General features: G+C 44.4%; 1 protein-coding gene across 2 annotated transcripts; it reads left to right on the top strand.

The window, feature by feature from the left end:
- The first annotated feature begins 34 nt into the window (after positions 1 to 34).
- inhbab (inhibin subunit beta Ab) lies at positions 35 to 6,487 on the top strand. Of its 2 annotated transcripts, XM_044134259.1 has the most exons (4): positions 187 to 355; positions 428 to 641; positions 3,164 to 4,360; positions 5,362 to 6,487. In XM_044134259.1, exons 3-4 carry the CDS (start codon positions 3,985 to 3,987, stop codon positions 6,138 to 6,140), a joined length of 1,155 nt encoding a protein of 384 aa, XP_043990194.1. In that variant the 5' UTR covers positions 187 to 355; positions 428 to 641; positions 3,164 to 3,984; the 3' UTR covers positions 6,141 to 6,487. The 2 variants fall into 2 exon arrangements, with proteins under 2 accessions (XP_043990193.1, XP_043990194.1); XM_044134258.1 differs by lacking the exons at positions 187 to 355; positions 428 to 641 and adding an exon at positions 35 to 116.
- The last annotated feature ends 16,155 nt before the right edge of the window (positions 6,488 to 22,642 follow it).

Here is a 22,642-nt window from a genome sequence, read left to right as displayed (position 1 = left end):
CATGCGCAGTTTCACCCTCACGTGCATTAATAATGAAGTGGAAACATGAGAATCTCTTGTCCTGACGCATGAAGCTTCCTGCTGAGCTCCAGACACCGGAAGGAGAAGCTGCACAGGTCGGAAGGATCCCGGACGTTTCTACGTAATAAAATAATCACAGCTGGTTCTGGTTCTGGTTCTGAAACAGCTGCAGCTATGACTGCAGTCAGGTCAATGACCTCATGTAATCAGCAGGGGGCAGCAGAGAGCCGCCGCAGGAAAATCATTCCGTCATCGATTTGTAAAACTGAAACAGAAAAACGAAATTATTTGATTTTCACAAAATATTTGCAGTCAAGGGGATCCTGGTCCAAAGGTCAGGGGTCAGGGTTACAATCAACCTGATCACATGTCCAATATATACTGATTTAATTCTCTTTATGGCCAGATCACCACCTGCAGCAGAACCAGAACCAGAACCAGAACCAGGCTCAGTATGAAAAGAAGCGCTGATCCAGGAGAACTCCATGTCAGAAAGCAACTTTCCAGTCTTTGATCAGGAGCGTTGGAGGCAGCAGCTGCAGCTTCATGCAGGACAGAAACAATGAAACGGGTCACGGAGACTCGCTTTGACTCAGACCAGGACAGGTGTGGGCCGCCAGGTGAGACGCTCAGACGTCACTGTGCTGGTGATGGTTTGACTGCACAGACCAGGAACTTCTGATAGTCATTGTTCCTAACGGGCTGCCACAGGGATCCATATTTTATTAACCATTTCTATAAATCAACTGGGACAGGATGATTGATGGAAATGTTCATTTTGATGCAGATAACTCAGTTATTTGTTCCAGACCTACACAAAGTATCCACTGCTTCTTATTCAGTTTAAAACTCCTCAGCTTCCCTGATGCCAGATTTATCCAGACCCAGTTTGGATGAGAGTTCTTTAGTTTAGTTCACTAATTTGTAACTTCTGAAAAAAAAGTCATATTTTATTTTAAACAGAGTGGCTCTACTGGCTGGTTTTCAGAGCTTGGGTTACAGATTGTCCATCCATCCATTTCCTGGTCACCCTTGTCCTTAATGGGGTCAGGAGGGTTGCTGGTTCCTCTCCAGCTGCGTTCCTGGCGAGAGGCGGGGTCACGGGGTCACCCTGGACAGGTCACCAGTCTGTCGCAGGGTGACAGACACACAACCATTCACACACACACTCACACCTAGGGAGAATTTAGAGAGACCAATTAACCTGACAGTCATGTTTTTGGACTGTGGGAGGAAGCCGGAGAACCCGGAGAGAACCCACCATGCACAGGGAGAACATGCAAACTCCATGCAGAAAGACCCTGGGCCGGGAATCGAACCCAGGACCTTCTTGCTGCAAGGCAACAGCTCTGCACCACTATGCAGCCCGTTTACAGATTGTTTAGTCTTCAAATGCTTCATCAAATTACTTTTTAAAAGACGCTCTACTGGCTTAGATCTGTAAATATCCTGGATCAGATCGAACCACAACTACTTGCTTGATGTTTGACTTGGGCTTCTGCAGCTCAGGCACCGAGATACCAAGAAACACAAAGTTAATCTACTGATGGTGTAACTGGAAGAGTAAGACGAAGGTGCATGCCGCACCAATCAGTCACAGATCCCAACTGGCAAAAACTAAAAATGTTACACTGTTTACAAAACGCAGTAAAAGCTTAATTAAAGCAACATGTTGACTTTGGAGCGTCCAGTGCAGATGAACAACTGCTGCAGGACCTTTTTTTTTTTTTTTTTTGCAGGATCAGTAAATAACTAATAGTTGATTCAGCATCTGGTCTGAAGAGGAAATCCAGTAAAACAGAATTTGGAGCGTCGGCCACTAACACAGATTAAACTACGCTGACCAGGATTTCCGATCCAGAATCAGAAAAGATTTTCTCAGTGATCTCAGAGGAAGTGAAATGGAGTTGGTTCGATATCTGGCCAATGACTCCCTCAATTTTTAACCGCATGAAAAAAAGTTTTCTTTTCCTTTTTCCGCTAAAGCAGTTTGAGTGTCTGGAGATGATTTTACCTGCACAGCATTTTAGTTTTATAAAATGATTCATAAATACATGATGATGATGAGGATGATGCTCAACTCGGGTTCAGTCCACATTCTAGGAAAACAAGGACATTTGGTCTTCAATTCACCCTAAAAAACAGTTTAATGTTTAACAATAATTTATAAAACCAAAATGGAGAAGAGGGAGAGCTTCATACTGGAGTAGATAATGCACCAGTATATCCACATCCTTGCTGTTTGATTCCAAACAGGAAGTCAAGGTTGTTTTGAAGAAATTTGATTGGCTGATAGGTTTTTGTGTAGCGGTACACTGCCCCCTATGGGTGGGCATGTTTGAAACGACGCTCAGAGTGGAATTGCTGCAGGTTCTTGAGGATAAAAACCCTTTTTGCACCAGTGGCCTTTTTTAACAACAATCTGACAAGAAGGGGGCAAAGAGAAGGGAAGAAACGGGAGTCAAACTCGGGACCCGTTGGGATCTGTTGCCTCTAACTGCGGTGCAACACCACGATGAAACCGAGCCTGTGTGTCGGATGTTATTTATTTAATTGATGTGGAAGAGATATTAGTTTTCATTAAGACCCGGTGGCGTGTGGACGGTCTGCATCTGCTCTCTGAGGTTCATTACAAGCTGCAACATGGCAACACAGCGCCGTGTTTCAATGACCTGGACTGGCTGTGAACTCTCATTGGCTATCTTTTATTTACCAGGCTGTTTCTGCTGCTCTATCTGAACTGGAATTGCACTGAGAAATGTTGACTCACTCTCAACTTGCTTCTTTCTGTCTCTTTTTGCTCGCACTGAATTAGGTAAAAGGTTTTTGTTCACTCTGCTCCCTCATCCTGCCACTCACTACAGAAAACTTTGAAACCGACTGAATTTATCTCCAAACTCTTCAGGCTCAATGATGTAAACCTGATTTTCATAGCTTGTCATTTTAGGGTTAGGGTTATTTATTTGTTGCCTCCTGGCCAGGACCCCTGGAGTCTGGATGGGATTTTATCCTGGTTAAATAAAAAAAGTTAGGTTAAAGGTCTTTAATTTGCCTCTCAGGGACGTTCAGCTAGATGTTTGCATGCACCTCGTCTGGTCTGCTCATGGGTTGGAGGAACTTTCTTCTCCCGTTTTGCTTCCAGGTCTTTGATGGAAAGCTGCTGACAGGTGTTCCAGATGTTGGGTGATTCCTCTGTCCTGCCGGAGCTGACAGGAACAGGTGAATCAGGCCTCAGGTGATGCTGTGGCGCCGGCTGTCGGCAGCAGAGGGCCTGCTGATGTCAGAAGATCTGATTCGACGTGGACTCACTCCATCTGCTCCTCTCCGATTATAACAAGTCATCTCCAGCCCAAAGATCTAGTTCACACCGACGGCGTTTCTCCTCCACGTGAGCTGACGAAGACGATGCTCTGATTCATCGGTGTGTGTGTGTGTGTGTGTGTGTGTGTGTGGTATGAGTGAATCAGGGATGCTGCCTTCCTCCTCTTCCCTCCTTCCTCCTCCTCTTCTGTCGTGACGTTGGATCAGGAGGAAACACCACAAACAGTCCGGAGATATTCTGAGATCCTGCCGAGTTGTGAGTGACTCAGAGGGAAATACCTCTGTGGACGGAGGGAGGAGTTTATCTGCTGGAGGTATAATTACTGTCAGAGAGCAGAGAGGGAGAGCAGAGTGACCCGGCTCAGTGTTTGCTCAGATTCAGAACCAGAGAGGACCGGAACCAGCACCAGAATCTCCAACATGACGGACTGACAGACCAGAACCTCCGGACCCAGCTCTAGCCTCTTAACTGCTTCATCTGCATCTCCACAAAACCCTGGCTTTGGGTTCTAACTTCAGACTGCTGTCAGAACTAGAACCCGTCTGGATCGGCCCGTCCTGCTGCTAACTCTTTCCTCAGACCCGACCAGCAGTCGCTGGTTTGACTGGACACATTAGTCCTCTGCATCAGAACCGTTCAAGATGTCTTCTTGGGCTGCGCTGCTCTTTGCCGTTCCCGTCTTTCTTCTGATCGGCGCCTCGCCCCTGGAGGTCGCTCCGTCCTCCTCCTGCCCCTCCTGCTCTCTGGCTCAGCTGAGGAAGAACTCGTCTTCGCCCGGCACTCAGGGTGACATGGTGGAGGCCGTGAAGCATCACATTCTGACCATGCTGCACCTGAGCGCCCGGCCCAACCTGACCCATCCGATTCCTCGTGCGGCGCTACTCAACGCCATCAAGAAGCTGCACGTTGGGCGAGTTACTGAAGACGGCACTGTGGAGATACCAGAGGAAAGTTCAGGTCCGGGGACCTCGGTCGCACCTGAACCTCCATCAGAGCTGATCATCTTTGGAGAGCCAGGTGAGTCCGGAGTTTAGTTTAGGTTCTATCAGCCGGTTTGGATCGGGTCCAGCTCAGGGCCAAAGGTCCTGGCTGGATAAGTCCTGGGTAACTGAAGGTCGCATGAAGCGTGGCTCCAAACGTGTGAACTGCTGTCCTTGTGGAACAGCGAGGACACGGCCGGTCCTGCAGCACTGGATCGGATCCAGGCCGGCATTGACCGGGTCGGCTGCATGGGAGACGTCACGTCCTCTCTGTCCTCCCTTATCACTTCATTCAGAAAAATCCCACAAGGTCAAAGTTTGTTTACAGATTTCAGTCAGACAGAAGAACCTTCCTCCATGTGGAGATCTGATGCCTGCAGGAATCAGTTCAGAGTGAATGGATCCAGACAGGAACTAGAACTTTGAGGTCTGGTTCTGTCAGAGTCCACATGGTTCAGTCCAATTTACCACAACTTCAGTCCAGCTGGGTTTAAACCTCGGCAGATACACCATGGTTGGCTGAGGAAACGTTCGCAGAACCGGGTTGGTCTCTTCAGTCAAACTCTGTTTTTCCCAGCACCCCAAATCAGAACCAAACATTATCTGGCAGAACGAGTGACCGGTTCTGTTTTCACAGGAGAAAGTGAAGCAGAACAACCAGGTTCTATAAATAGTTTCCCTGCTGAGAAATCTGCGGTTCTGAGGTTCTTGAGAGGCTGGCCCAAATTAACGGGCAGTAACGAGGTCGGGGGTGCGGGGCATACCGAGTGGTCTCAGGCCGTAAATAATCCCTTTATTCAGAGAAATCTGGGCCTCAGTAATTATTCTGCAGCAGGAGACAATGAGGACAGAGGACAGGATGGACAGCGTCCCCAGTCTTTTTTAAACTCTGTTTATATGAATATATTTAGAGGCAAACATTCATTCATGCAGTTATTATGGGAGACCTTCGCTTTGTTGCTTCATTTGCATACGGGTTGGGGGCAGAGGGGCACATGGTTTCAGCAGAACTAACATGTCGGCTGTTTTCCACTGCAGGAGACTCTCTGAACACCGTGACCTTTGACGTGTCGAAGGAGGGCGGCGCTGCCAAGGTGGAGCAGGCCAATGTTTGGATATTCTTGAAGATGTCAAAGGTCAATCGGATCCAAAGTAAAGTGATGCTGCAGCTGCTTTGGACTTGCCGCGATGGTGGCTCCTGCAAGGATGAGTTTGTTTCAGAGAAGATGGTGGACAGTCGGCGCAGCGGCTGGCACACGCTCGCCGTGACGCAAGGCGTTCAGGCGCTGCTGGATGGTGGCGGCAGTTTGCTAGGCCTGCGGGTCTCCTGCCCGCGCTGCGCCGAGGTTGGGGCAGCGCCCATCCTCACGTCTGGCGACAGAGCCAAGGCAACGGACCGGGATCAGTCCCACCGGCCGTTCCTCATGGTGATGCTGCGGGCCGAGGAGGAGGAGCCTCAGCGCAGGGTCAGGCGAGGTCTAGAGTGCAACGGAAAGACCCACGGTTGCTGCAAAAGGCAATTCTATGTCAACTTCAAAGACATCGGCTGGAGCGACTGGATTATAGCTCCATCCGGTTACCATGCCAACTACTGCGAAGGGGAGTGCCCCACCCACACAAGCGGCTCGGCACTGTCCTTTCACTCAGCGGTCATCAGCCACTACCGTCTGCGCGGCTACGCGCCGTTCCAGAACAGCAAGTCATGCTGCGTGCCGACGCGGCTGCGTGCCATGTCCATGCTCTACTACAACGAGGAGCAGAAGATCGTCAAGAAGGACATCCACAACATGATCGTGGAGGAGTGCGGCTGCTCTTAGAGCATCCTTCCCATCAGCACTCAGGTTCTCGCTGCTGCTCCACATTGGAGCGAGCCAGAACATTTGCCCTGGAACGGCCGATTGTTCTGATCCAGAGGAACCTCCGGTTCCGACCGGATGGAGGCCAATCATCGTAGAGTATTCTAACAGCTGCGTGAGGCGCAGGGAGACCTGACCCGGAAACCTTCTGGACGATCTCACATTCAGACCAAAAACAAGCCAACGATCAAAGTTTGTCCCGTTTTTTAAAAATCAAAATGAGACAAAAATCTGAAAAACACCTGAACTGTTTCCGGGTCTGCTCTAATTTATTTGCATCGTTTTGTCATTAAACTGTGATCCAACATGTTGTCTTGGTTTCTTCATTCAGTCTTTTCAGACGGACAATGTCCCTGAAAAAAAAAAGGTTCTGATGATCCAGATCATCTTCTGGATCAGAACCAGAATCAGTGAACCTCAGAAGTCAACAGTTGACAAAATGTGATAGTGGAAAGTGTTTGACCCGTTTCTAGTGTCAGATTTTGCAACTGATCCATCCCAAGCTGGTTCTACCAGAACCCGACCCACTCCTCTTGGTCCACTTCCTGCCCGGTCCTTCTCTGCTCTCTGATTGGCTGCTGGAATCCTGAACTGGTTCTGATGGTTCTATCCGGTCCAAGCTCAACGAGAGCCCAGCAGGGGGGGAGAACCATGCTGTAAAACTACAAACATGGCTGCCGGTTCTGTTCTCACCTGCTGGCAGCCATTATCTCACAACAGGAACTCAAGTCGGTTGACTTCCTGTCACATGATCAGGTGAGAGCGCCACCTGGCTCATTGTTCAAACAAAAACTGCAGCCAAGCGCCGAGTCAACGAGCAGCGATGTCGTCATCGTCTGACCTCTGACCTCAGACCAGATGTTTGATCAATCAGACAAACAGTCCCAGTTTGTTGACTGGGAGGCCGGAAGCTCACACAATGTTTGCCCAGCAGAACCAGGCGCCTCCACACTGGTCTAACTGGGTTGACTTAACTGGTCACTAACTGGTCTAACTGGTTGCAGTTGTGTTAAATCGAGGAGAGAATAAAACATGCAGGATGCCGGCCTCCAGAACCCACTTTGGACTCCACTGGGTTAGGTAGTAAAACAAAAATGGTTCATATTTTTACTTGGTGAAAATAAAGCACTAGTTTGTTTTCGCTTCATATTGGCTTGAAATTATTTTATGACCAGGTGACGGCCGATGGATGTTGCTCACACTGACAGAGGGTGTACTTTCTTTTTGCCGAATAATTTAAACTTGCAACTCTTCAGGAGAAAACCCAAAAAAATGAACAAATCCAGAATCTACAGACGAAACACCCAGAAAGACAAGTAGCTGAGTCAAGTTTGTTGAAAACAACATCACAGGTAGATGAATAAAAAAAAAAGAAATAAAATTAAGTTTAGTAAAACTAATAAGACAAATATAAAATTGGCAGATACCAAAAGCAAATAGCATGAATGAAAACCAAACAATTTTATTGAATTATCTTCCATCCTTTCCCTTTAACTGTTGGGAGAAAAGAGGAGTTTCAGTCTGGACTTCCTCAGTCAGCAGGTCAGTTTAACAGAACGGATCCAGAGTTAAAAACTGTCCCCTCTAGTTTTTAGCCTGGTTTAGGGACAGACGGACAGACCTGAGGGCTCTGGGTGGGCTGCAGGGCTCCTAGAACTCACTTCAGTACAAAGGACCAAAAAACACTTAAAACTATCAATAAAACCTTAAATTTTATCCTAAAGCTGAAGGAAACTGGCTTTGACAGCAGCGCTAACAAGCTAATCAAATTTAACACAGGATCAATAATCACACCCAGATTTTTCAGAAATGGACAGGAGACCAACCACACCGTCACGTCCAAGAGAGGACAGAACTGACCAGACACTAAAATCTCAATTTTTTCCTTATTTAGATTCAGAAAATTTGCTCTTAACCATGTCTGAAGATCCTGAAGACAATCCTGTAACATCTGTACACCATCGTTTGTAGTTCCAGCTAGATAAATTTGAATGTTGTCTGCAAAACAATGAAAAGAGACTTTGTGCATTTTCAAAGAAACAACCCAGAGGTAGTCAGTGATGAATAAAACACTAATCGGACATCGGACCACTTTTTTCAGTAACCAGTGATCTAACGTGTTGCTATTTCAAATCCAGTAGTCAGACTACAGGGGGGCTTTTTTTGTACAGTTTTTTCTACAATCTCCTCTTCAGTTCAACCTTATCAGTGGAGACACATTGTTGATGTTACCATTATAAAATAGCTGGCAATTAAGTACAAGTACAAAGATCAATGGGATTTTCACAGCGTTGTTGTTAGCAGCTGCTGAAAGTAACTAAAAAGTTACTTTTAATGTAACTTAGTTACTTTCCAAATGAAGTAATCAGTAATCTGATTAAAGTTACTTTTTCAAAGTAACTATGCCAACACTGGAGGCAGCAGATACAAAGTAAAAAGAACAGGTGCAGGCGTGCTGTGGTGGCGTAGGGGAGGCCTTGAGTCCTCGACGCGGCAGTCGCGGGTTCGATTCCCGGACCCGGCGACTTTTGCTACATGTCTTCCCCCCTCTCTCTCTCCCCCTTAAGGGACACTAGAGCCCACAAAAAAACCCTGGTTGGGGAAAAAAAAAAAAAAAAAAAAAAAAACAGGCGCTAATATTGACCCGGACGGAGCACAGCATGTTTCAGAGTGGTAGGAAAGCATCCAGACATCAGAGAAGCATTTACCATTTTAACATACCATGAGTGAATGTTTCACACATTGGAAACTGGAAGAGAAACCGCTGAGTGGGATGTACCACTAGCTGAAATGGCTGATGTGAACAAATCCAAACAATTGCTGGAGACCAACAGAGACCCAGACTGACCAGACCAGGCAACCCTCCAGGCGCCAGCTGGGCAAAGAGAACCCAGAATCAACACTACCTCTCACAACAGGGTGGAAGACACTAGCAGGAACACCTGGAACGTCGTAACCCAGTGGCTGGTGTGGTGACCAGAAATATCTGTGTGGATTATGACCTGGAGACCCAGAGGTCAGAGTGGGAACCACCTCCCAAAAATGACCGAGCTAAGGTATCGATCAACCAACTGGACGCGGTGTCTGTTGGTCAGCAGCAGAGGAACAATGTGATGAATGTGATCTGAGAAACAAAGCAAGAGAAACACCAAGGGCTCAGAGAAGGAGGCTGGTAGGCGACCGCCGGCCTGGGCTCCCGTTGTGTCTCTACTGGACCCAAGGGCGTAGGTTTGGTCTAAGTTTTGGTGGGACCTTACAACTTACTGACCAACCACCCACCCCCCCACCCCCCGCACCGACCATTTTTGACCAGTGGGCGGGGGGGCACCACATTGGCTGAACAACCTCCTGACTGCCTCCTATAGAGCAAACAAAGCGTAACCTGGTTTGTATTCACACCAGCTTAACTTAATTTAAGACTAACACTTCAAATGCCATATTTACTGAGATAATTTCACAGTATATTACATATCTGAGAACTAACACCTCACCTGGAGCCCTGAAGCTCCAGCCACCTCTCCATCGTTCTGCTCTGCTGTCTGAGCATCCTGTGAAAAAATATGACATAATTAACAGACCTATTCTACCTCACATTCAGTGCTGACCTTACTAAACACCGGACTTTACAACAAATGCGTTGCGTGATAGATATCTAACTTATGGGTCCTGTAATGAAGGTTTTCATTACTTGTATAAAAACACTTAAAAGGGGTTGAATGATGAGACAAATACAAATTGAAGTATTTTATTGTTTGTGTTTTGTCCAGTGGCACCTCAGTTGGAACTGATGGTGTCCTGTTAAAATAAATCAAACAAATTGATGGGTTTTGTAACTGTCTGAAATGTTTGTAGAAATGGTTTACCTCTGTCTCTTCCTCTGCAGGGTGTTCAGGCTAAAAGATTCCCCGGGGGCCTGAACACCTTATAAAGGTTCCGGAAGAGACCAAATGCAGATGGAAGAGGGGGAGCGATGAAACTATGTATTTTAGAAGTTTAATGATTGGATTTATATTTATAGAAAGGTATTTTAGAAATGAAATGGTAGCTTAAAAATGAAGAGTGTTATTATTATGTTGAAGATTTAGTTGTTTTGTCAAGATTGTCTGTATATAGGTATTTTGTCCTCCCGTTTCTTGGTGGGGTTGTTAATGGGAGCAGCCAGGGACTATAAAAACCTGCATGTTGGCCACATTGCAGGTTAGTAGGTGTGGCTGCTGCGGAGACTCATGGCCATTGTAAGCAGGATTGTTTCTATGTTAAATGTTGGAAAATAAACACCTGGTTGGTCTGCACTAGTGATGGTGAGATGAAGCCTCATGAGGCATTGAACCACTTGAGCCAATTGGTTCGAGAAAGGGTTCATTTCTTGAGGCTTCATGTGCACACGACACCACCTACTGGCCAGGTGTACAATCACAGCCCGCTGTATCTTAACACATGTGATGCATTGAATTTTTGTCTATTATGGGTCTTGGGAATGACTTCACAAAAGGTGTACATATGTGTACAATAAAATATTGTTTGAACAATAAAATATTGTTTGAATGTATTCTCTGTGTGTAATTATTCCCAAAATAGTAGTGTTGTGATATGGCATGTTGTGTAATAATGTTTTTCTGTGACTCTAGAAAAATGGCATGAGCTTAATCAGGCAGGGGACAGTGAAAGTGCTTGTGGAAGTAGGGAGGGGGTAGTGAATAGGCTAATGCTTGTGTAACTTGGATGATTTCATTCATTTTTATTAAGAAACAACAATTTCTCCACAGTTTTAGGTTTCAAATGATTTCTCTTTTTTGACACTACTTCTCCAGCCTTTGAAAAGACACGCTCACATGGCACAGATAATGCCGGGGTGCATAAATAAATAAGTGCAAGTTTGTACAGATTGGGGTACAGTGACCGATGATTATAGTATAGTATATAGTATAGTAATGAAATACCTTGGCTGGGTGAAGCTCCAGTTTCCTCCCTATTCTCATGCAAGGCACGGTAGTGTCTTAGCATGGATGAGGTGTTATTATTGTACCCCAACTCCTTGGTGCACAATAAACACCTCACCTTTACAGAAAATAAGAAACAGTGAAAAATACAGTTCCTCATAAGCAAACCTAATGCATCTGCAAATGTTCAGTTCACCTTACTGGCTCCATCCTACTCCTATCCTGTCTTCGCGCTCCTAAATCTCCTATCTATCTCTCTCCTAAACTCTCCAAACACCAAACTAACTGTCTCAAACTAAATAACCACTATCCAAACTCTGCTATCCAAACTATCAAAACTCTATCCACTCTCTCAAATGACCGCAACTCGCCTACAACAACCCACATTTTGAATGGAGCCTGTGGGGTTTATAAAGCTGTCAAACCGCGCGACAAAATCTGAGCCATTTCCTGAAGCAGTCACGTGGTACAGCCGGGCAGCGAGGCCTCGGACGTCATCGTTTTCGGCTCCTCCCCTAAATGAAGCAAGCCTCTACGCGCTTTACGGAAACGCCCCCTCCATTACTCGACACACGCCTCGAAGCCTCGGCTCATCACGTAACATCACTAGTCTGCACTATTTCTCTGCCTCAAGACTCCTCTGTAAACCAGCCGCTAAGGGCCATCCTAACAGGTCCCCTCACTGTACTTACAGCCGAGGTAGCGAAATAACTTCTAATGTCTGTCGTCCTTTTCTCTTTTGGTCTCGGAGACTCATAATAAATATCAAACTCAGAAGGAGACGCGTTCACTTTCAGCTCCATGGACCAAGTTTCCGTTCCGCGTGTGTCCAGCTGGCCGCCGCCTGTTGCAGCCAATCAAAGAACGTAGATCCACGTTCTTTGAGCCAATAGCAGCATGGGTCGTCATAATTCATAATAGCGAATTCTAACATGAATACTACCACTGCGTAGTATATTGAAGTATTAAACTAATCAATGTAGATTTACGTTTATTTATTTTGTTTTTGTTAAAAAAAATACATAGGTTTGTTTTTTTTATTAATATGGCAAAAATTGGTCGGGACTATTTTATATCCCTTGAATATTGGTCGTGACATGTCACCACCATCCATACCCAAACCTACGGCCATGACTGGACCAGATGAGCGCCGTGGTCAGGTCATGGCGCCGATGTTTCTAACCAGAAAATCTTTTCTGTGCCAACATCTGACCTCCTCCTGGGGCCTGCAGCAGATGTTTAAGGCCGTGTGTCCAGGTGTGACCTGGAGCTACAGCTGCGTTCAGGTGGCTCACTTTGCTGTTCCCTATTCTACAAACCGCCTCTAGTTCTACGTTGCTGCTGCTTGGAAACTGCAATTTGCACTGATGCAGTGAATTCCTCAGATTTCTGATGTCACTTATCAAAAACAGACAATATCCGAGCGCCCTCTACTGGATGAGCGTGGAAATGTCCTCTGATGTCGGATTGGTGGAGCAGACTGGGGTCCGGCCGGGGGCGGACCAGATCCACCGAGTATCTCTGCTTCTGGATCAGAACTAAATGTGAAATGGAGCAGACCGTTGCTCTGTGGGAACATCTTGGTGTTTGTTTTGCACATGATGATTTTTGCAGTTTATAAGAGGAAGTTTAAATATGAGCTGATCCATCTCTTGCAGTGCCACCTGCAAGTTTCAGCCGGTCTGCTCAGATCCTGAGTTGTTGGTTATCCAACAAGTCAGTTTCTGAGAATCACAGCGCCCTCTGCTGGATGAGGTCAAACACTGATCATTATTTTGAATTTGATTTTAATGTCCAGTTTTTCTCTTTGGGCAGGGCTGGGCAGTCCTGGTCCTGGAGGGTCAGTGTCCTGCAGCTCTTAGAGTCTCTCTGGTCCAACAACCTGAATCCAACAGCTGAATCTCCTCCCCAGTGCAGTCAGGTTCTCCAGAGTCCTGCTAATGACTTCATTATTTGACTCAGGTGTGTTGAAGTGGAGATACATCTAAAAGTTGCAGGAGACCGGACCTCCTGGACTGGAGTTGCCCACCCCTGTCTTTGGGGAACATCTGAGCTGCCAGAAATGTGTGAATTCGCAGACATCCAGAGAAACGTGATGAGAGGTGGACAACCGTCATGTGAGTCAAACTCAAGGATCTATTTTTTGTGTGTGGGTGGCTGCAGGACACGTCAGCGTTGTTAGCCGAGAGAAGGCCTGCTAACCTCGACGCCACCTCCAACACAAACTGCTGCTGCTATTCACAGACATTCACCCCCACAGAGAGCTGCTAAATCAGTCCTGCGTGTTTAGATCGCACCAATCTGCGCCAGGCCTCACCTGCCGGCGGAACACATCCTCCGAGTCTTTTAGGGGAAAAGGTTTCCTGTCTCCCTCTGATACATCAATTATTTCTTCTGTATAGGCAAAATTGTAATTTTCAGACAGGAATCCTGAGTTCTTCAGTCCTAACTCCTAAACCTGGGAAACACTATCAGGCCCGTGAAGAGCAATGGAAGACTAGCAGACCTGGCAATAGCAGCATCACCTGTAACGGGACACACAGTAGGGTCAGCACAGGAGTCCCACAGGGTCACTGCCTCAGCCCTAAGCTCTTCATATTACATGATAGACGGCCTTTAGTGAAGTAATGTTTTATCAAATCCAGAGGACTCCAAAGCTCTTCGCACAACATTCGGTCATTCACAAGCTGCTGGATAGTAGCCACAGCTTCCCCTGGGCAGCCTGACTGGAGCGACTCACACAAGACTGGAGTTCCTTACAGGCCGTCCACCACTCCAACCACCCCCAACTGGTTTAACCGCCCAAACCACTCCAACCACACCAAACTGGTCCAATGACAGAATTGGTAAGCAATTAAATCCATAAACGAGATAAAAATCTGACCCGTTAACAGCACAGACTTGGCATCCAAGTAAAGTTTGACCCATAAATGGAATCTGCCAAACAGCACCCGACAGAGACTGAAGGTTGTTTGAACAATGACTCCTGCTAATTAGGTGACTAGTTGGTTTTACTAAAATAAAGTTGTAAATACCCCCAAAGTAAGCTCCATATTTCTTGTAATCCCTTTTTGACACTTGTTGTATTTACGTTGTTTTATTTTTGTATAATACATGGCCGACGTCCGGTTTTTAATTTGATGCTTTTATTTTTATAAGACAGCTTCCTTTGTTCATATTATAGAACAGCAGCTTACCAACAGAAAGAACAGAAGACAAGCTGCAACAGCGTAAAAATGTATCTTGTCATTACACTGTAAAATGTAATAGTATATCTTACTCAAAAAGAAAAGTGACCTGAACTCATTCCAGCTTACTCTGTTGACTATACTAACTTAAACTTAGCAAAGACAGCTTTCTACTGAGGCAAGTAATCAAACTCATCAGCAGCAAGTAACCCGAACTTGGAGTTATGAGTGAGCAAAACGCATCTGCATAACCAGCAAAAAACTCTGCATCATTCGGCAGCTCTCGTTGAACGCACATGCGCATTGGACACTGACGAGTGACGACGTGTTTGAAAGAAGCGCCAAACTGTCAACAATACGGCGGTTGCTGCAGCTAAGTTTTGTCACGGTAAGTCCCACTGTTTTTTAGCAAACTTATATTCGTTATCTCGGCCGTATAATTCATCCATAAGTCCAGGTTTTGAGGTTAACTTTATGTGTAATGATTTAGCGATGCCTGGGACCAACGTTAGTCGAAAATATCATGTTTATTTAGTGGCAACAAGATGGAGCGGCAGAGCAAAAAAGCTGTCCGGGGCGCAAAACAAAAAAAGGAAAAGGGATAAGGATAAAGATGTTGGCGGGTTAAAAAAGCCGCTGTACTGTCATAGAAGGCTTATGATGAGTAGACTGCCATAGGTGGGACAGCTGTAAACTGTAGGAGAAGCTGCCATGAAGAAGTGTTATGTTGATATGTAATTGTGGTGTTGCTTCTATTGTTGGTAGGACTGCGAAGACCCAGACGTGTCTCACACCCCCATTGGGATCCTGACCATCATTCCTGAGGACAGGCAGGCCTCCACTGACTCACTGCACCTCCAGTCTTCAAGTACTGCCATCATTTTGGAAGGAAGTCTTGTCATGAATGATCTTGGGAATCTTCCACATGCCATGTGTTTGCTCTTTGGACTTATTTATTCTCTGAATTTGGAGTACCCTCAACAACTGAAGTACACCTTTGACTTCATCCAAAGGGTGCTTCTGTCACTTGGATATAAATCCCTAAAACCAAAAATACAATCACTCAAAAATCTTCTGATGCAATGAGTGAATGTGATGTGACATTATGGATCAACGTTGATACCTTTACCCTTATTGGAAAAGTGATTTTTATTTCTTGTTTGATTCTTTTTTTGTTGGAGAGAGCATCATTGCACTTACAGACTACTAAATGGTTTTATGTTAATGAGGAGAAACATTACTTCACTTCACTACTTCATTATTTACTTTATCAATGTTATGATAAATGTTGGGCTCTAGTATTGAGAATTGAGTTTTTGTTTCACACCAGTCAACAAAGACATTTAAGCAGGGATTCTCAAAGTTTTAAAGACTGAGGGCCATTTGTAGGATTCAATATTAGATTGAAGGCTACCCTAGAAAAAAAGTCGTGTCATTTTTTTCCCTAAAAAAGTCTATGGAAAACTTTGTTTCCAGGTTAGTGTGTATGTAACCACACTTGAGAACCTTGTATTTAAGGTAAACTTGTTTAATTATTAAACATTTTTTTCCATTCAAACTGTTGTCTGTTGGCTCTTCGTTCCAATAACTTAACACTTTTGATTCATCTTACTTGAACATATCAAGGCAATTGGTTTCCTGATATTTTCCAAGTAATGTGAACTCTTAAACGTGTAAGTATAACTTATTTTTATGAGTACTGCTTAATTGACATAACTCACAATTTGAAGTCGTCATAATTGACATTTTATAGTCAACATTACTAATGATTTTGAGTTAACGGCACTCAGGTTTACTGCCTTTATCTGAGTGGTCTAAACATAGTTATTTTTAGCAATAACACCTTAAAATAAATTAGCTACTTTACTTGGAGATTTTCAGGCAATCGGTTTCCTAACTTTTTTTAAGTAAAGTGAACTTATTACATTTTACAGTGTAGCGACCCCTTTGTGTGTTTATTTTGTCAATAAGGATATTTCTAATATTGATCAGTTGGAATTGTAAATTTGTTTTATTGTATATAAACACCAGGGCATCGTTTTGAATTAGAGCTGATCATTTTAGTAATGAAGTTGATACGTTACGGTTGTAAGAGTGTGTGTTTGCAGCTTACATTGTCTTTTTGTGTGTGTGTTTGTGCTACAGCTCTTATGGTGAGACTCAGTTTACTCCAAATAAACCTCACTGTTCATCAGTAAAGCCAAACTTCTTCATTTGGGGGGTCTATTACAAAAGTCTACTTTTATTATTAGCAATTAATTGTTATTAGTAATCCAGAGAGTGTTGCCAATACTTAAAATTAAACTTGTTACTGGTTTACGCAGGTAAACTTAGTCAATTATCATCTTAAACCAAATAAAGTTGCTTAATGGGATAGAGACTCGGGTAAAGCTAAGCTCTTCCACGATGATGTTTGTTAACCAGGTAGCTCTAATTGCTGATTGATTAATTGATTAATTAAGTAAACTGGACCCATTAATGAGGTCAAACCTGACATGATAACCAGGAACTCTGACTCGTTACTGAGATGAAGCCAAGTTCGATTTAATCAGTGACATGTTTTCAGTGCTGAGGCCTCGGAGCGAGTCGACCAATCAGGAGGATTTTATGAAGCGTATCGAAGCTTGTGTTGATGCAGCAGGTTGTGACGTTTGAAGCCTCGTCTTCAGCCAGAACCAGGCGACTGATTCAGGAACTGGTTCGTCTGTTTGGTTACGGATCGAAACAAAAGGCAGCAAAGCGCCGCAGTTTCACCATCACATTTTATACTTTTAGGATTTTATTGCGTTTGCAGTTCATTGGAGCGTCTTTCTTCAATGGACCCAATTTTCCCTGACAACACTTTGATCTAATAAATAGTTTCATACAGTAATAATAAATCATTGCCTGTAATGCCAAAAAACAACACAGTGGATCATCCTGTGTTCTAATTTCTAGGGTTTTAAAAGCATCCAATGAACTTTAATGATGTACATAAAAACCTGTGCTATTGTTTCCTTTCCTCTGCAGAAAGGAAACGATACTAACCGGTCCCCAATGTTCAGCCGAGTCATTTTAAGACGCAAACATGAGACAGAAAACATCCGCTGGAATATCGGGGAGGTGGCAAAATGTTTTATCACAACTTCCATAAACCTGCTGATCCGTTTCTGGCTTCACCCACTCCGCCAGCAGAGGAACCACCTAAACCAGAGCTGTTAAAGGTTTTGTTTAAATCATAAATAATGTCATTTTGTCGTTAGTGAGCTTGGTTAGAGTAACAAGCCAGTCACAACTCTCTGCCATTTTATTTTTACCAGCTGTTGTTTCATGCTAACAGATTAAAACTAGAATCAGAATTTGTTTCAGAATCATCATTTACTTGTTTATTCATTGTAAGGCTTCATGTTGTTTTGACGTTGCCTATATTGTCCACTTGATGGCGCAGTGGAGCAAGTGAAGCACCGCGGTGAATTGGCTCAAGAGTCCAACAGTTGGACAGAAAACCTCAGAGCTTCGTGAACCTTCATGTCGCATCACTAACTTTCAGAGGAACCGAAGGTGTTTGAGGTGGAACTCTTTGCTTCCTGAACACATCATCTGGTTTCTGAGGACATGCCGTCCATCCGAGGCTGGACCCACTGTTCTACAGATCTGAGCCGGCGTTCACACAAACATCTTAATTTCTCACTTACTTTGGCTTCGGCTGCGACTCTGGTAGTTCAGACACCCACGCCTCGGTGGCAGATGAATCACGCTGGTACTGACTGCCAGGAGCCGCCAGTCTCTGGATCTGCGGGACGCTCCTTTAGTCGGATGCCGATGGCGGGGCCTCCTTCTATAGATTGACTGTTCATGTTGGGACCAGGCCCGGCTCCAGACGAGTTTAGCAAAAATAAATCTACGTAGCTGAACGCAGACAACATCAGTAGTCTACAGGCTACTTGTTAACAAGCTTAAGGTGCTGCACTGTTACTAGCAAGTCATCTTTTAGCCAACATTACCTGTATTGAACAGCTTTACTCAACTCAGTCGGTTAGTTTGGGGGAAAACTGTGCCAAGTTCTTTGCGTTTTGCTGCTATGATTCTAACTCACCTGAGTAGTCCTGCCCAGCAACAGCAGGTCTCTTTCTGCCGCACAGGTGTAAACCCAGCGCGAGCGTCGTAGCGCTCAAGTTGCGTTTAAAGGCAGCTCGGCAAAACAGCTTACGACTGTCAACAACGGATTAAACAGTTTTAACTGCTGAAAACAGTGACAAAGGACACAGATATGGGAAGTGCGGAAGCCTGCATCAAATTGAGATAGAAATAACAGAGAATTTGCCATTTTAAGGTAAAAACAACAAACAGCTACCAGTCCAGGGGGGCACGGCTGACTCTGTGGGCGGGCAATGCCCCCCAATCCCCGTCCGTGCCGCCGGGCCTGAAGAAAAGAGATAACTGCCTGCTGTGGTGGAGTAGGGGATAGCGCGACCCACATTTGGAGGCCTTCAGCCCTCGACGCGGTGGTCGCGGGTTCGATTCCCGGACCCGACCAACGTTTGCTGCATGTCTTCCCCCTTTCCTGTCAGTCTACTTTCAAATAAGGGACACTAGAGCCCACAAAAGACCCCCTGGTGGGGAGGAAAAAAAAAAAAAGCTGAAAGATTTGAGTATGAAGGTATATTTGTGGCTTGTACCTGGGAAATTGACATTGTAGAGAAGAATCTTACAGGAGTTTTGTAATTGTAATTTTTTTCAGACTCTAAACTTTGCTTACACTTCACAAGTTCTTCAGTACGGGTCACAGATTCTGTTCTGTCCTGCTCTAATATTTTTGCTCCATTCAGTCCAATACATTTGGAGCGAAGCTAATTCAAACACATGTATTAACATCTGCACAGAAACTCTTTTTTTATTAATATTTGGAGGTAGATGCGAACGGTAATGTCGGTTGCCAAACTGGCAACCCACATTAATAAAATGGTGAAATAATATTGACCACAAAACACTATTTATAAAACATATAAACATTTTTCCTACACAACCCTAACAAACGTTTTTAATGTTCTCTTCACAATATTTATTTACTATTAATCTATTTGTATGATTTGTTCATTAAATTGCTATCTATATTATATTTTGGTCTCAGGAACCGACTGAGGGATGAAGAGACTGATGTCTGGTTCTTTAGGTTCTGCGGTTCCTCTCCTGATCCATTCTGTCTGATATCAAACCCACTGGGTGCCACTGAATTAGGGTGACCAGACGTCCTCTTTTTCCCGGACATGTCCTACTTTTCAGGCCTAAAAAAATGTCCGGGGGGAATTTAAAAACCGTCCGGGATTTTGGTCAACTGCCTCAAAACACATTACATAGCTTACAGTGCATTGTGATTACATTGCCACTCCGTTCCACTACTCCATTCCAGGTTTCTTTGTATGGCAAATAAATCGGTAGCACACGTGTGTCCGCCGGTTCTACCCCCCCGCCAACAAAAAAAGAAGTGTCCTCCTCTTCAGAAACCCAAATCTGGTCACCCTACACTGAATGTCACCGACACGTTTATTTTAATGCTCCTATTAAACTTCACTCTGATTGTTTAGCCCGTCTCTTCCCACTACCGTCTGTATTTCTGCCAGAGGTTTTACTTTAAGGACGGTGTTTTATCGGGTAGACATTTTAAAAAGACACTGGTTGATAGCAGCTCACTGCGGCTGCGTAGCAACCGTCTCTAGGTCACCATGACAACAGCGTCAGTTCGTGGGGTCCTATTTAGGTCCCGCAACGACAATTTAGCTGACCCTAATATTCCCCGTGTTTTGTTTTGGTCATTATTATTACACTTATTGTTGAGGTGTGTGGTCGGTGAGTCTATCAGACATTTATAGCAATACGGAATAAATCGCGTCCCGTATTGAACAACAACAACCGTCTGTCATTTTAGCCAGGCTTAAGCTAACCTGAATATTTACATCTCTCTCGTTGATACACTGACATTACTTACTTACCTTCTGTCTTTCAACCACTTTGAAAAGCTTTTCTTCGTCTCTCCAACATCTTTATTGTTTTTTCTACGCCCCATCTTTAGCTCCATGTTTTTGAGGCATTACGACAAATTTTAAAGAAACAAAACGCGCCTCAGCGCGTTCTCGATGGGCCGCTGCCAAAGCTACCTGTATGGGAGGGGAGGGCGGCTAATCAGTGCTGTTCCTCTGTTATTGATCATTTTATACACAAACAGCTGTTACGTACATAAAAATGCTGACTAGGAAAGAATTCCCCAGATCGTTTTTGCGCCGCCTCTAGTGCAGCGCCCCTATGCGTTGCACACACTGCATAGTCACCTTTTGCGTCACTGATGCAGCTCATATTAAATCACAATAACACTCCACCAACTCCTAAAGATGCTTAAGTTAAAACCATCTGTGCTAAATATGGTTTTACTGTTTAACAGAAGGCAGAGCCATTGGAACCTCAGAGATAGGGAACCACCAAGATGAAGTTGACTTACAAAAATAAAATAAAAATCCACAATTTTCTGCCTTTGAATGATTTTTATTCATCTGAATTTTACATTCAGATATAATTGTAAAATTCTAGATATAATTCATAAATATCTGGGGCTACAGTGCTGAAGGCAAACAGACTAGACTGGAGGTTGAGACCATGTGGTATTTAAAGGTCATGTTTAGAAGTCAAGCAGTATTTAGTACCACAAGGTGCTTTCCACTGCAGGGATCACACTTTTTAGTGTCCCTGGGAAATATTACTCTAATTTACAAAAGCTTCCTATGCTAGACAGCAGCAAACCAATTGTAGTGCTGAAAACATGCTGTCATACATACAAGCATGTTTTCAGCCAGGTAACCACTCACAACCACAATATATAAAGGTCATGGACATCTGCATAAACCACCGGTCCCCAAGGCCCGGTCCCCAAGGCCCGGTCCCCAAGGCCCGGTCCCCAAGGCCCGGTCCCCAAGGCCCGGTCCCCAAGGCCCGGTCCCCAAGGCCCGGTCCCCAAGGCCCGGTGTCCTGCCAGTTTTAGACAAGGCTGTTTCATTACAGCTGATTCAAACGGTCCAACTAGCAGGTCAAAGTTCAGGAGAGGTTCTGCTAATGAGCCATTGTTCTGTTTGAACCTGGGACAGAACCAAAACATGGAGGATACTGGTAGACCTTTTGGACAACTGATTAAATGCACACACTGACACAAGCCCACACAATCCCTGGGTGGACCAACAAAAAGAAAACCAAACTCTAAAACGACAGCAGGAAGCAGTGTCAACACTGTAAAAACAAACACACAAAATTTACTAAATACTTATTAAATCCTTTTAATCAAGTTAATCTAAAACACATTAAAATCACTGCATACCTCCATCGCATTAACCTGAATTCTGAGATCAACCTTAGTGTAGAAGATCTGGTGCAACCCTAGCAGATAAAAACAACATGAAAACATACAAATCATTCTGGTTAAAGGAGACAAATGTTTAAACCTCAAACAACCAGACGGCCGGTAAGGCGACCGCTGGAACACCATTAACAATGCAGCCCTGTGTAAAAACACACATCAGCCCAACTTACTTAAGAGAATCGCTTTAAAACAGTTTTCCTCCAACCTACCACAGCCAGCAAACAGCGTGGGCCCAACACACACACACACACACACACACACACACACACGCACACACACACATACGGGTTTTGGTGGTTTAGAGGGACAATTTTTTCAAACCAGTTTTTTGCAACACTAAACAGTCACCCCTTTCCACTTGTGCTAGAAAGACCTAGTAAGTTGTCAAAAATCTTGTTTGAGCTACACAACATAGATCTCACTTGAAAACTTCAATACACACATCAGAACTCAAAATACAAGAACCTGATGCAATGCTGTATTAGAAGGACAGACAATAATGAGGTGCTTGGCTCCGCCCATGATACCAACAGTAATTGTCAGGGCCAATTTTATTTATCAGGACCACAGCATACACAAACATGAAATATATATGTATTAAGTCCAAACATGGAAATATGGAATATGGCTACACAGAAAGTGGACTTTATTTACAGCACCTTCACTAAGAACTAGAGCAACAATTCTGTTTGTGAACATAAAGGAAAATCTGTGAATGGCAAAGTTAAATGAATTACGGGTCTATTGTTAAATCAAAAAGATAATGCTGGCATTCTATTATAGTGGCCAGTTGTCCTTTCTTGATGTGTTCGCCAAAGTGCCTCATGACCGCAGCAATCTCCAGGAGATCATGGATGCTTTTTGCTCTCCTAGCACTTTCCATAGATGCTAGAAAAAGAAATAATTCATTAGTGAAAACCAACTCCAATTGTTAATTTTTCTTGGTTATAAATT

Source organism: Gambusia affinis, linkage group LG12, assembly GCF_019740435.1.
Source record: "Gambusia affinis linkage group LG12, SWU_Gaff_1.0, whole genome shotgun sequence".
Classification (NCBI taxonomy): domain Eukaryota; kingdom Metazoa; phylum Chordata; class Actinopteri; order Cyprinodontiformes; family Poeciliidae; genus Gambusia; species Gambusia affinis.
This window is presented reverse-complemented; position numbering and strand designations above follow the sequence as displayed.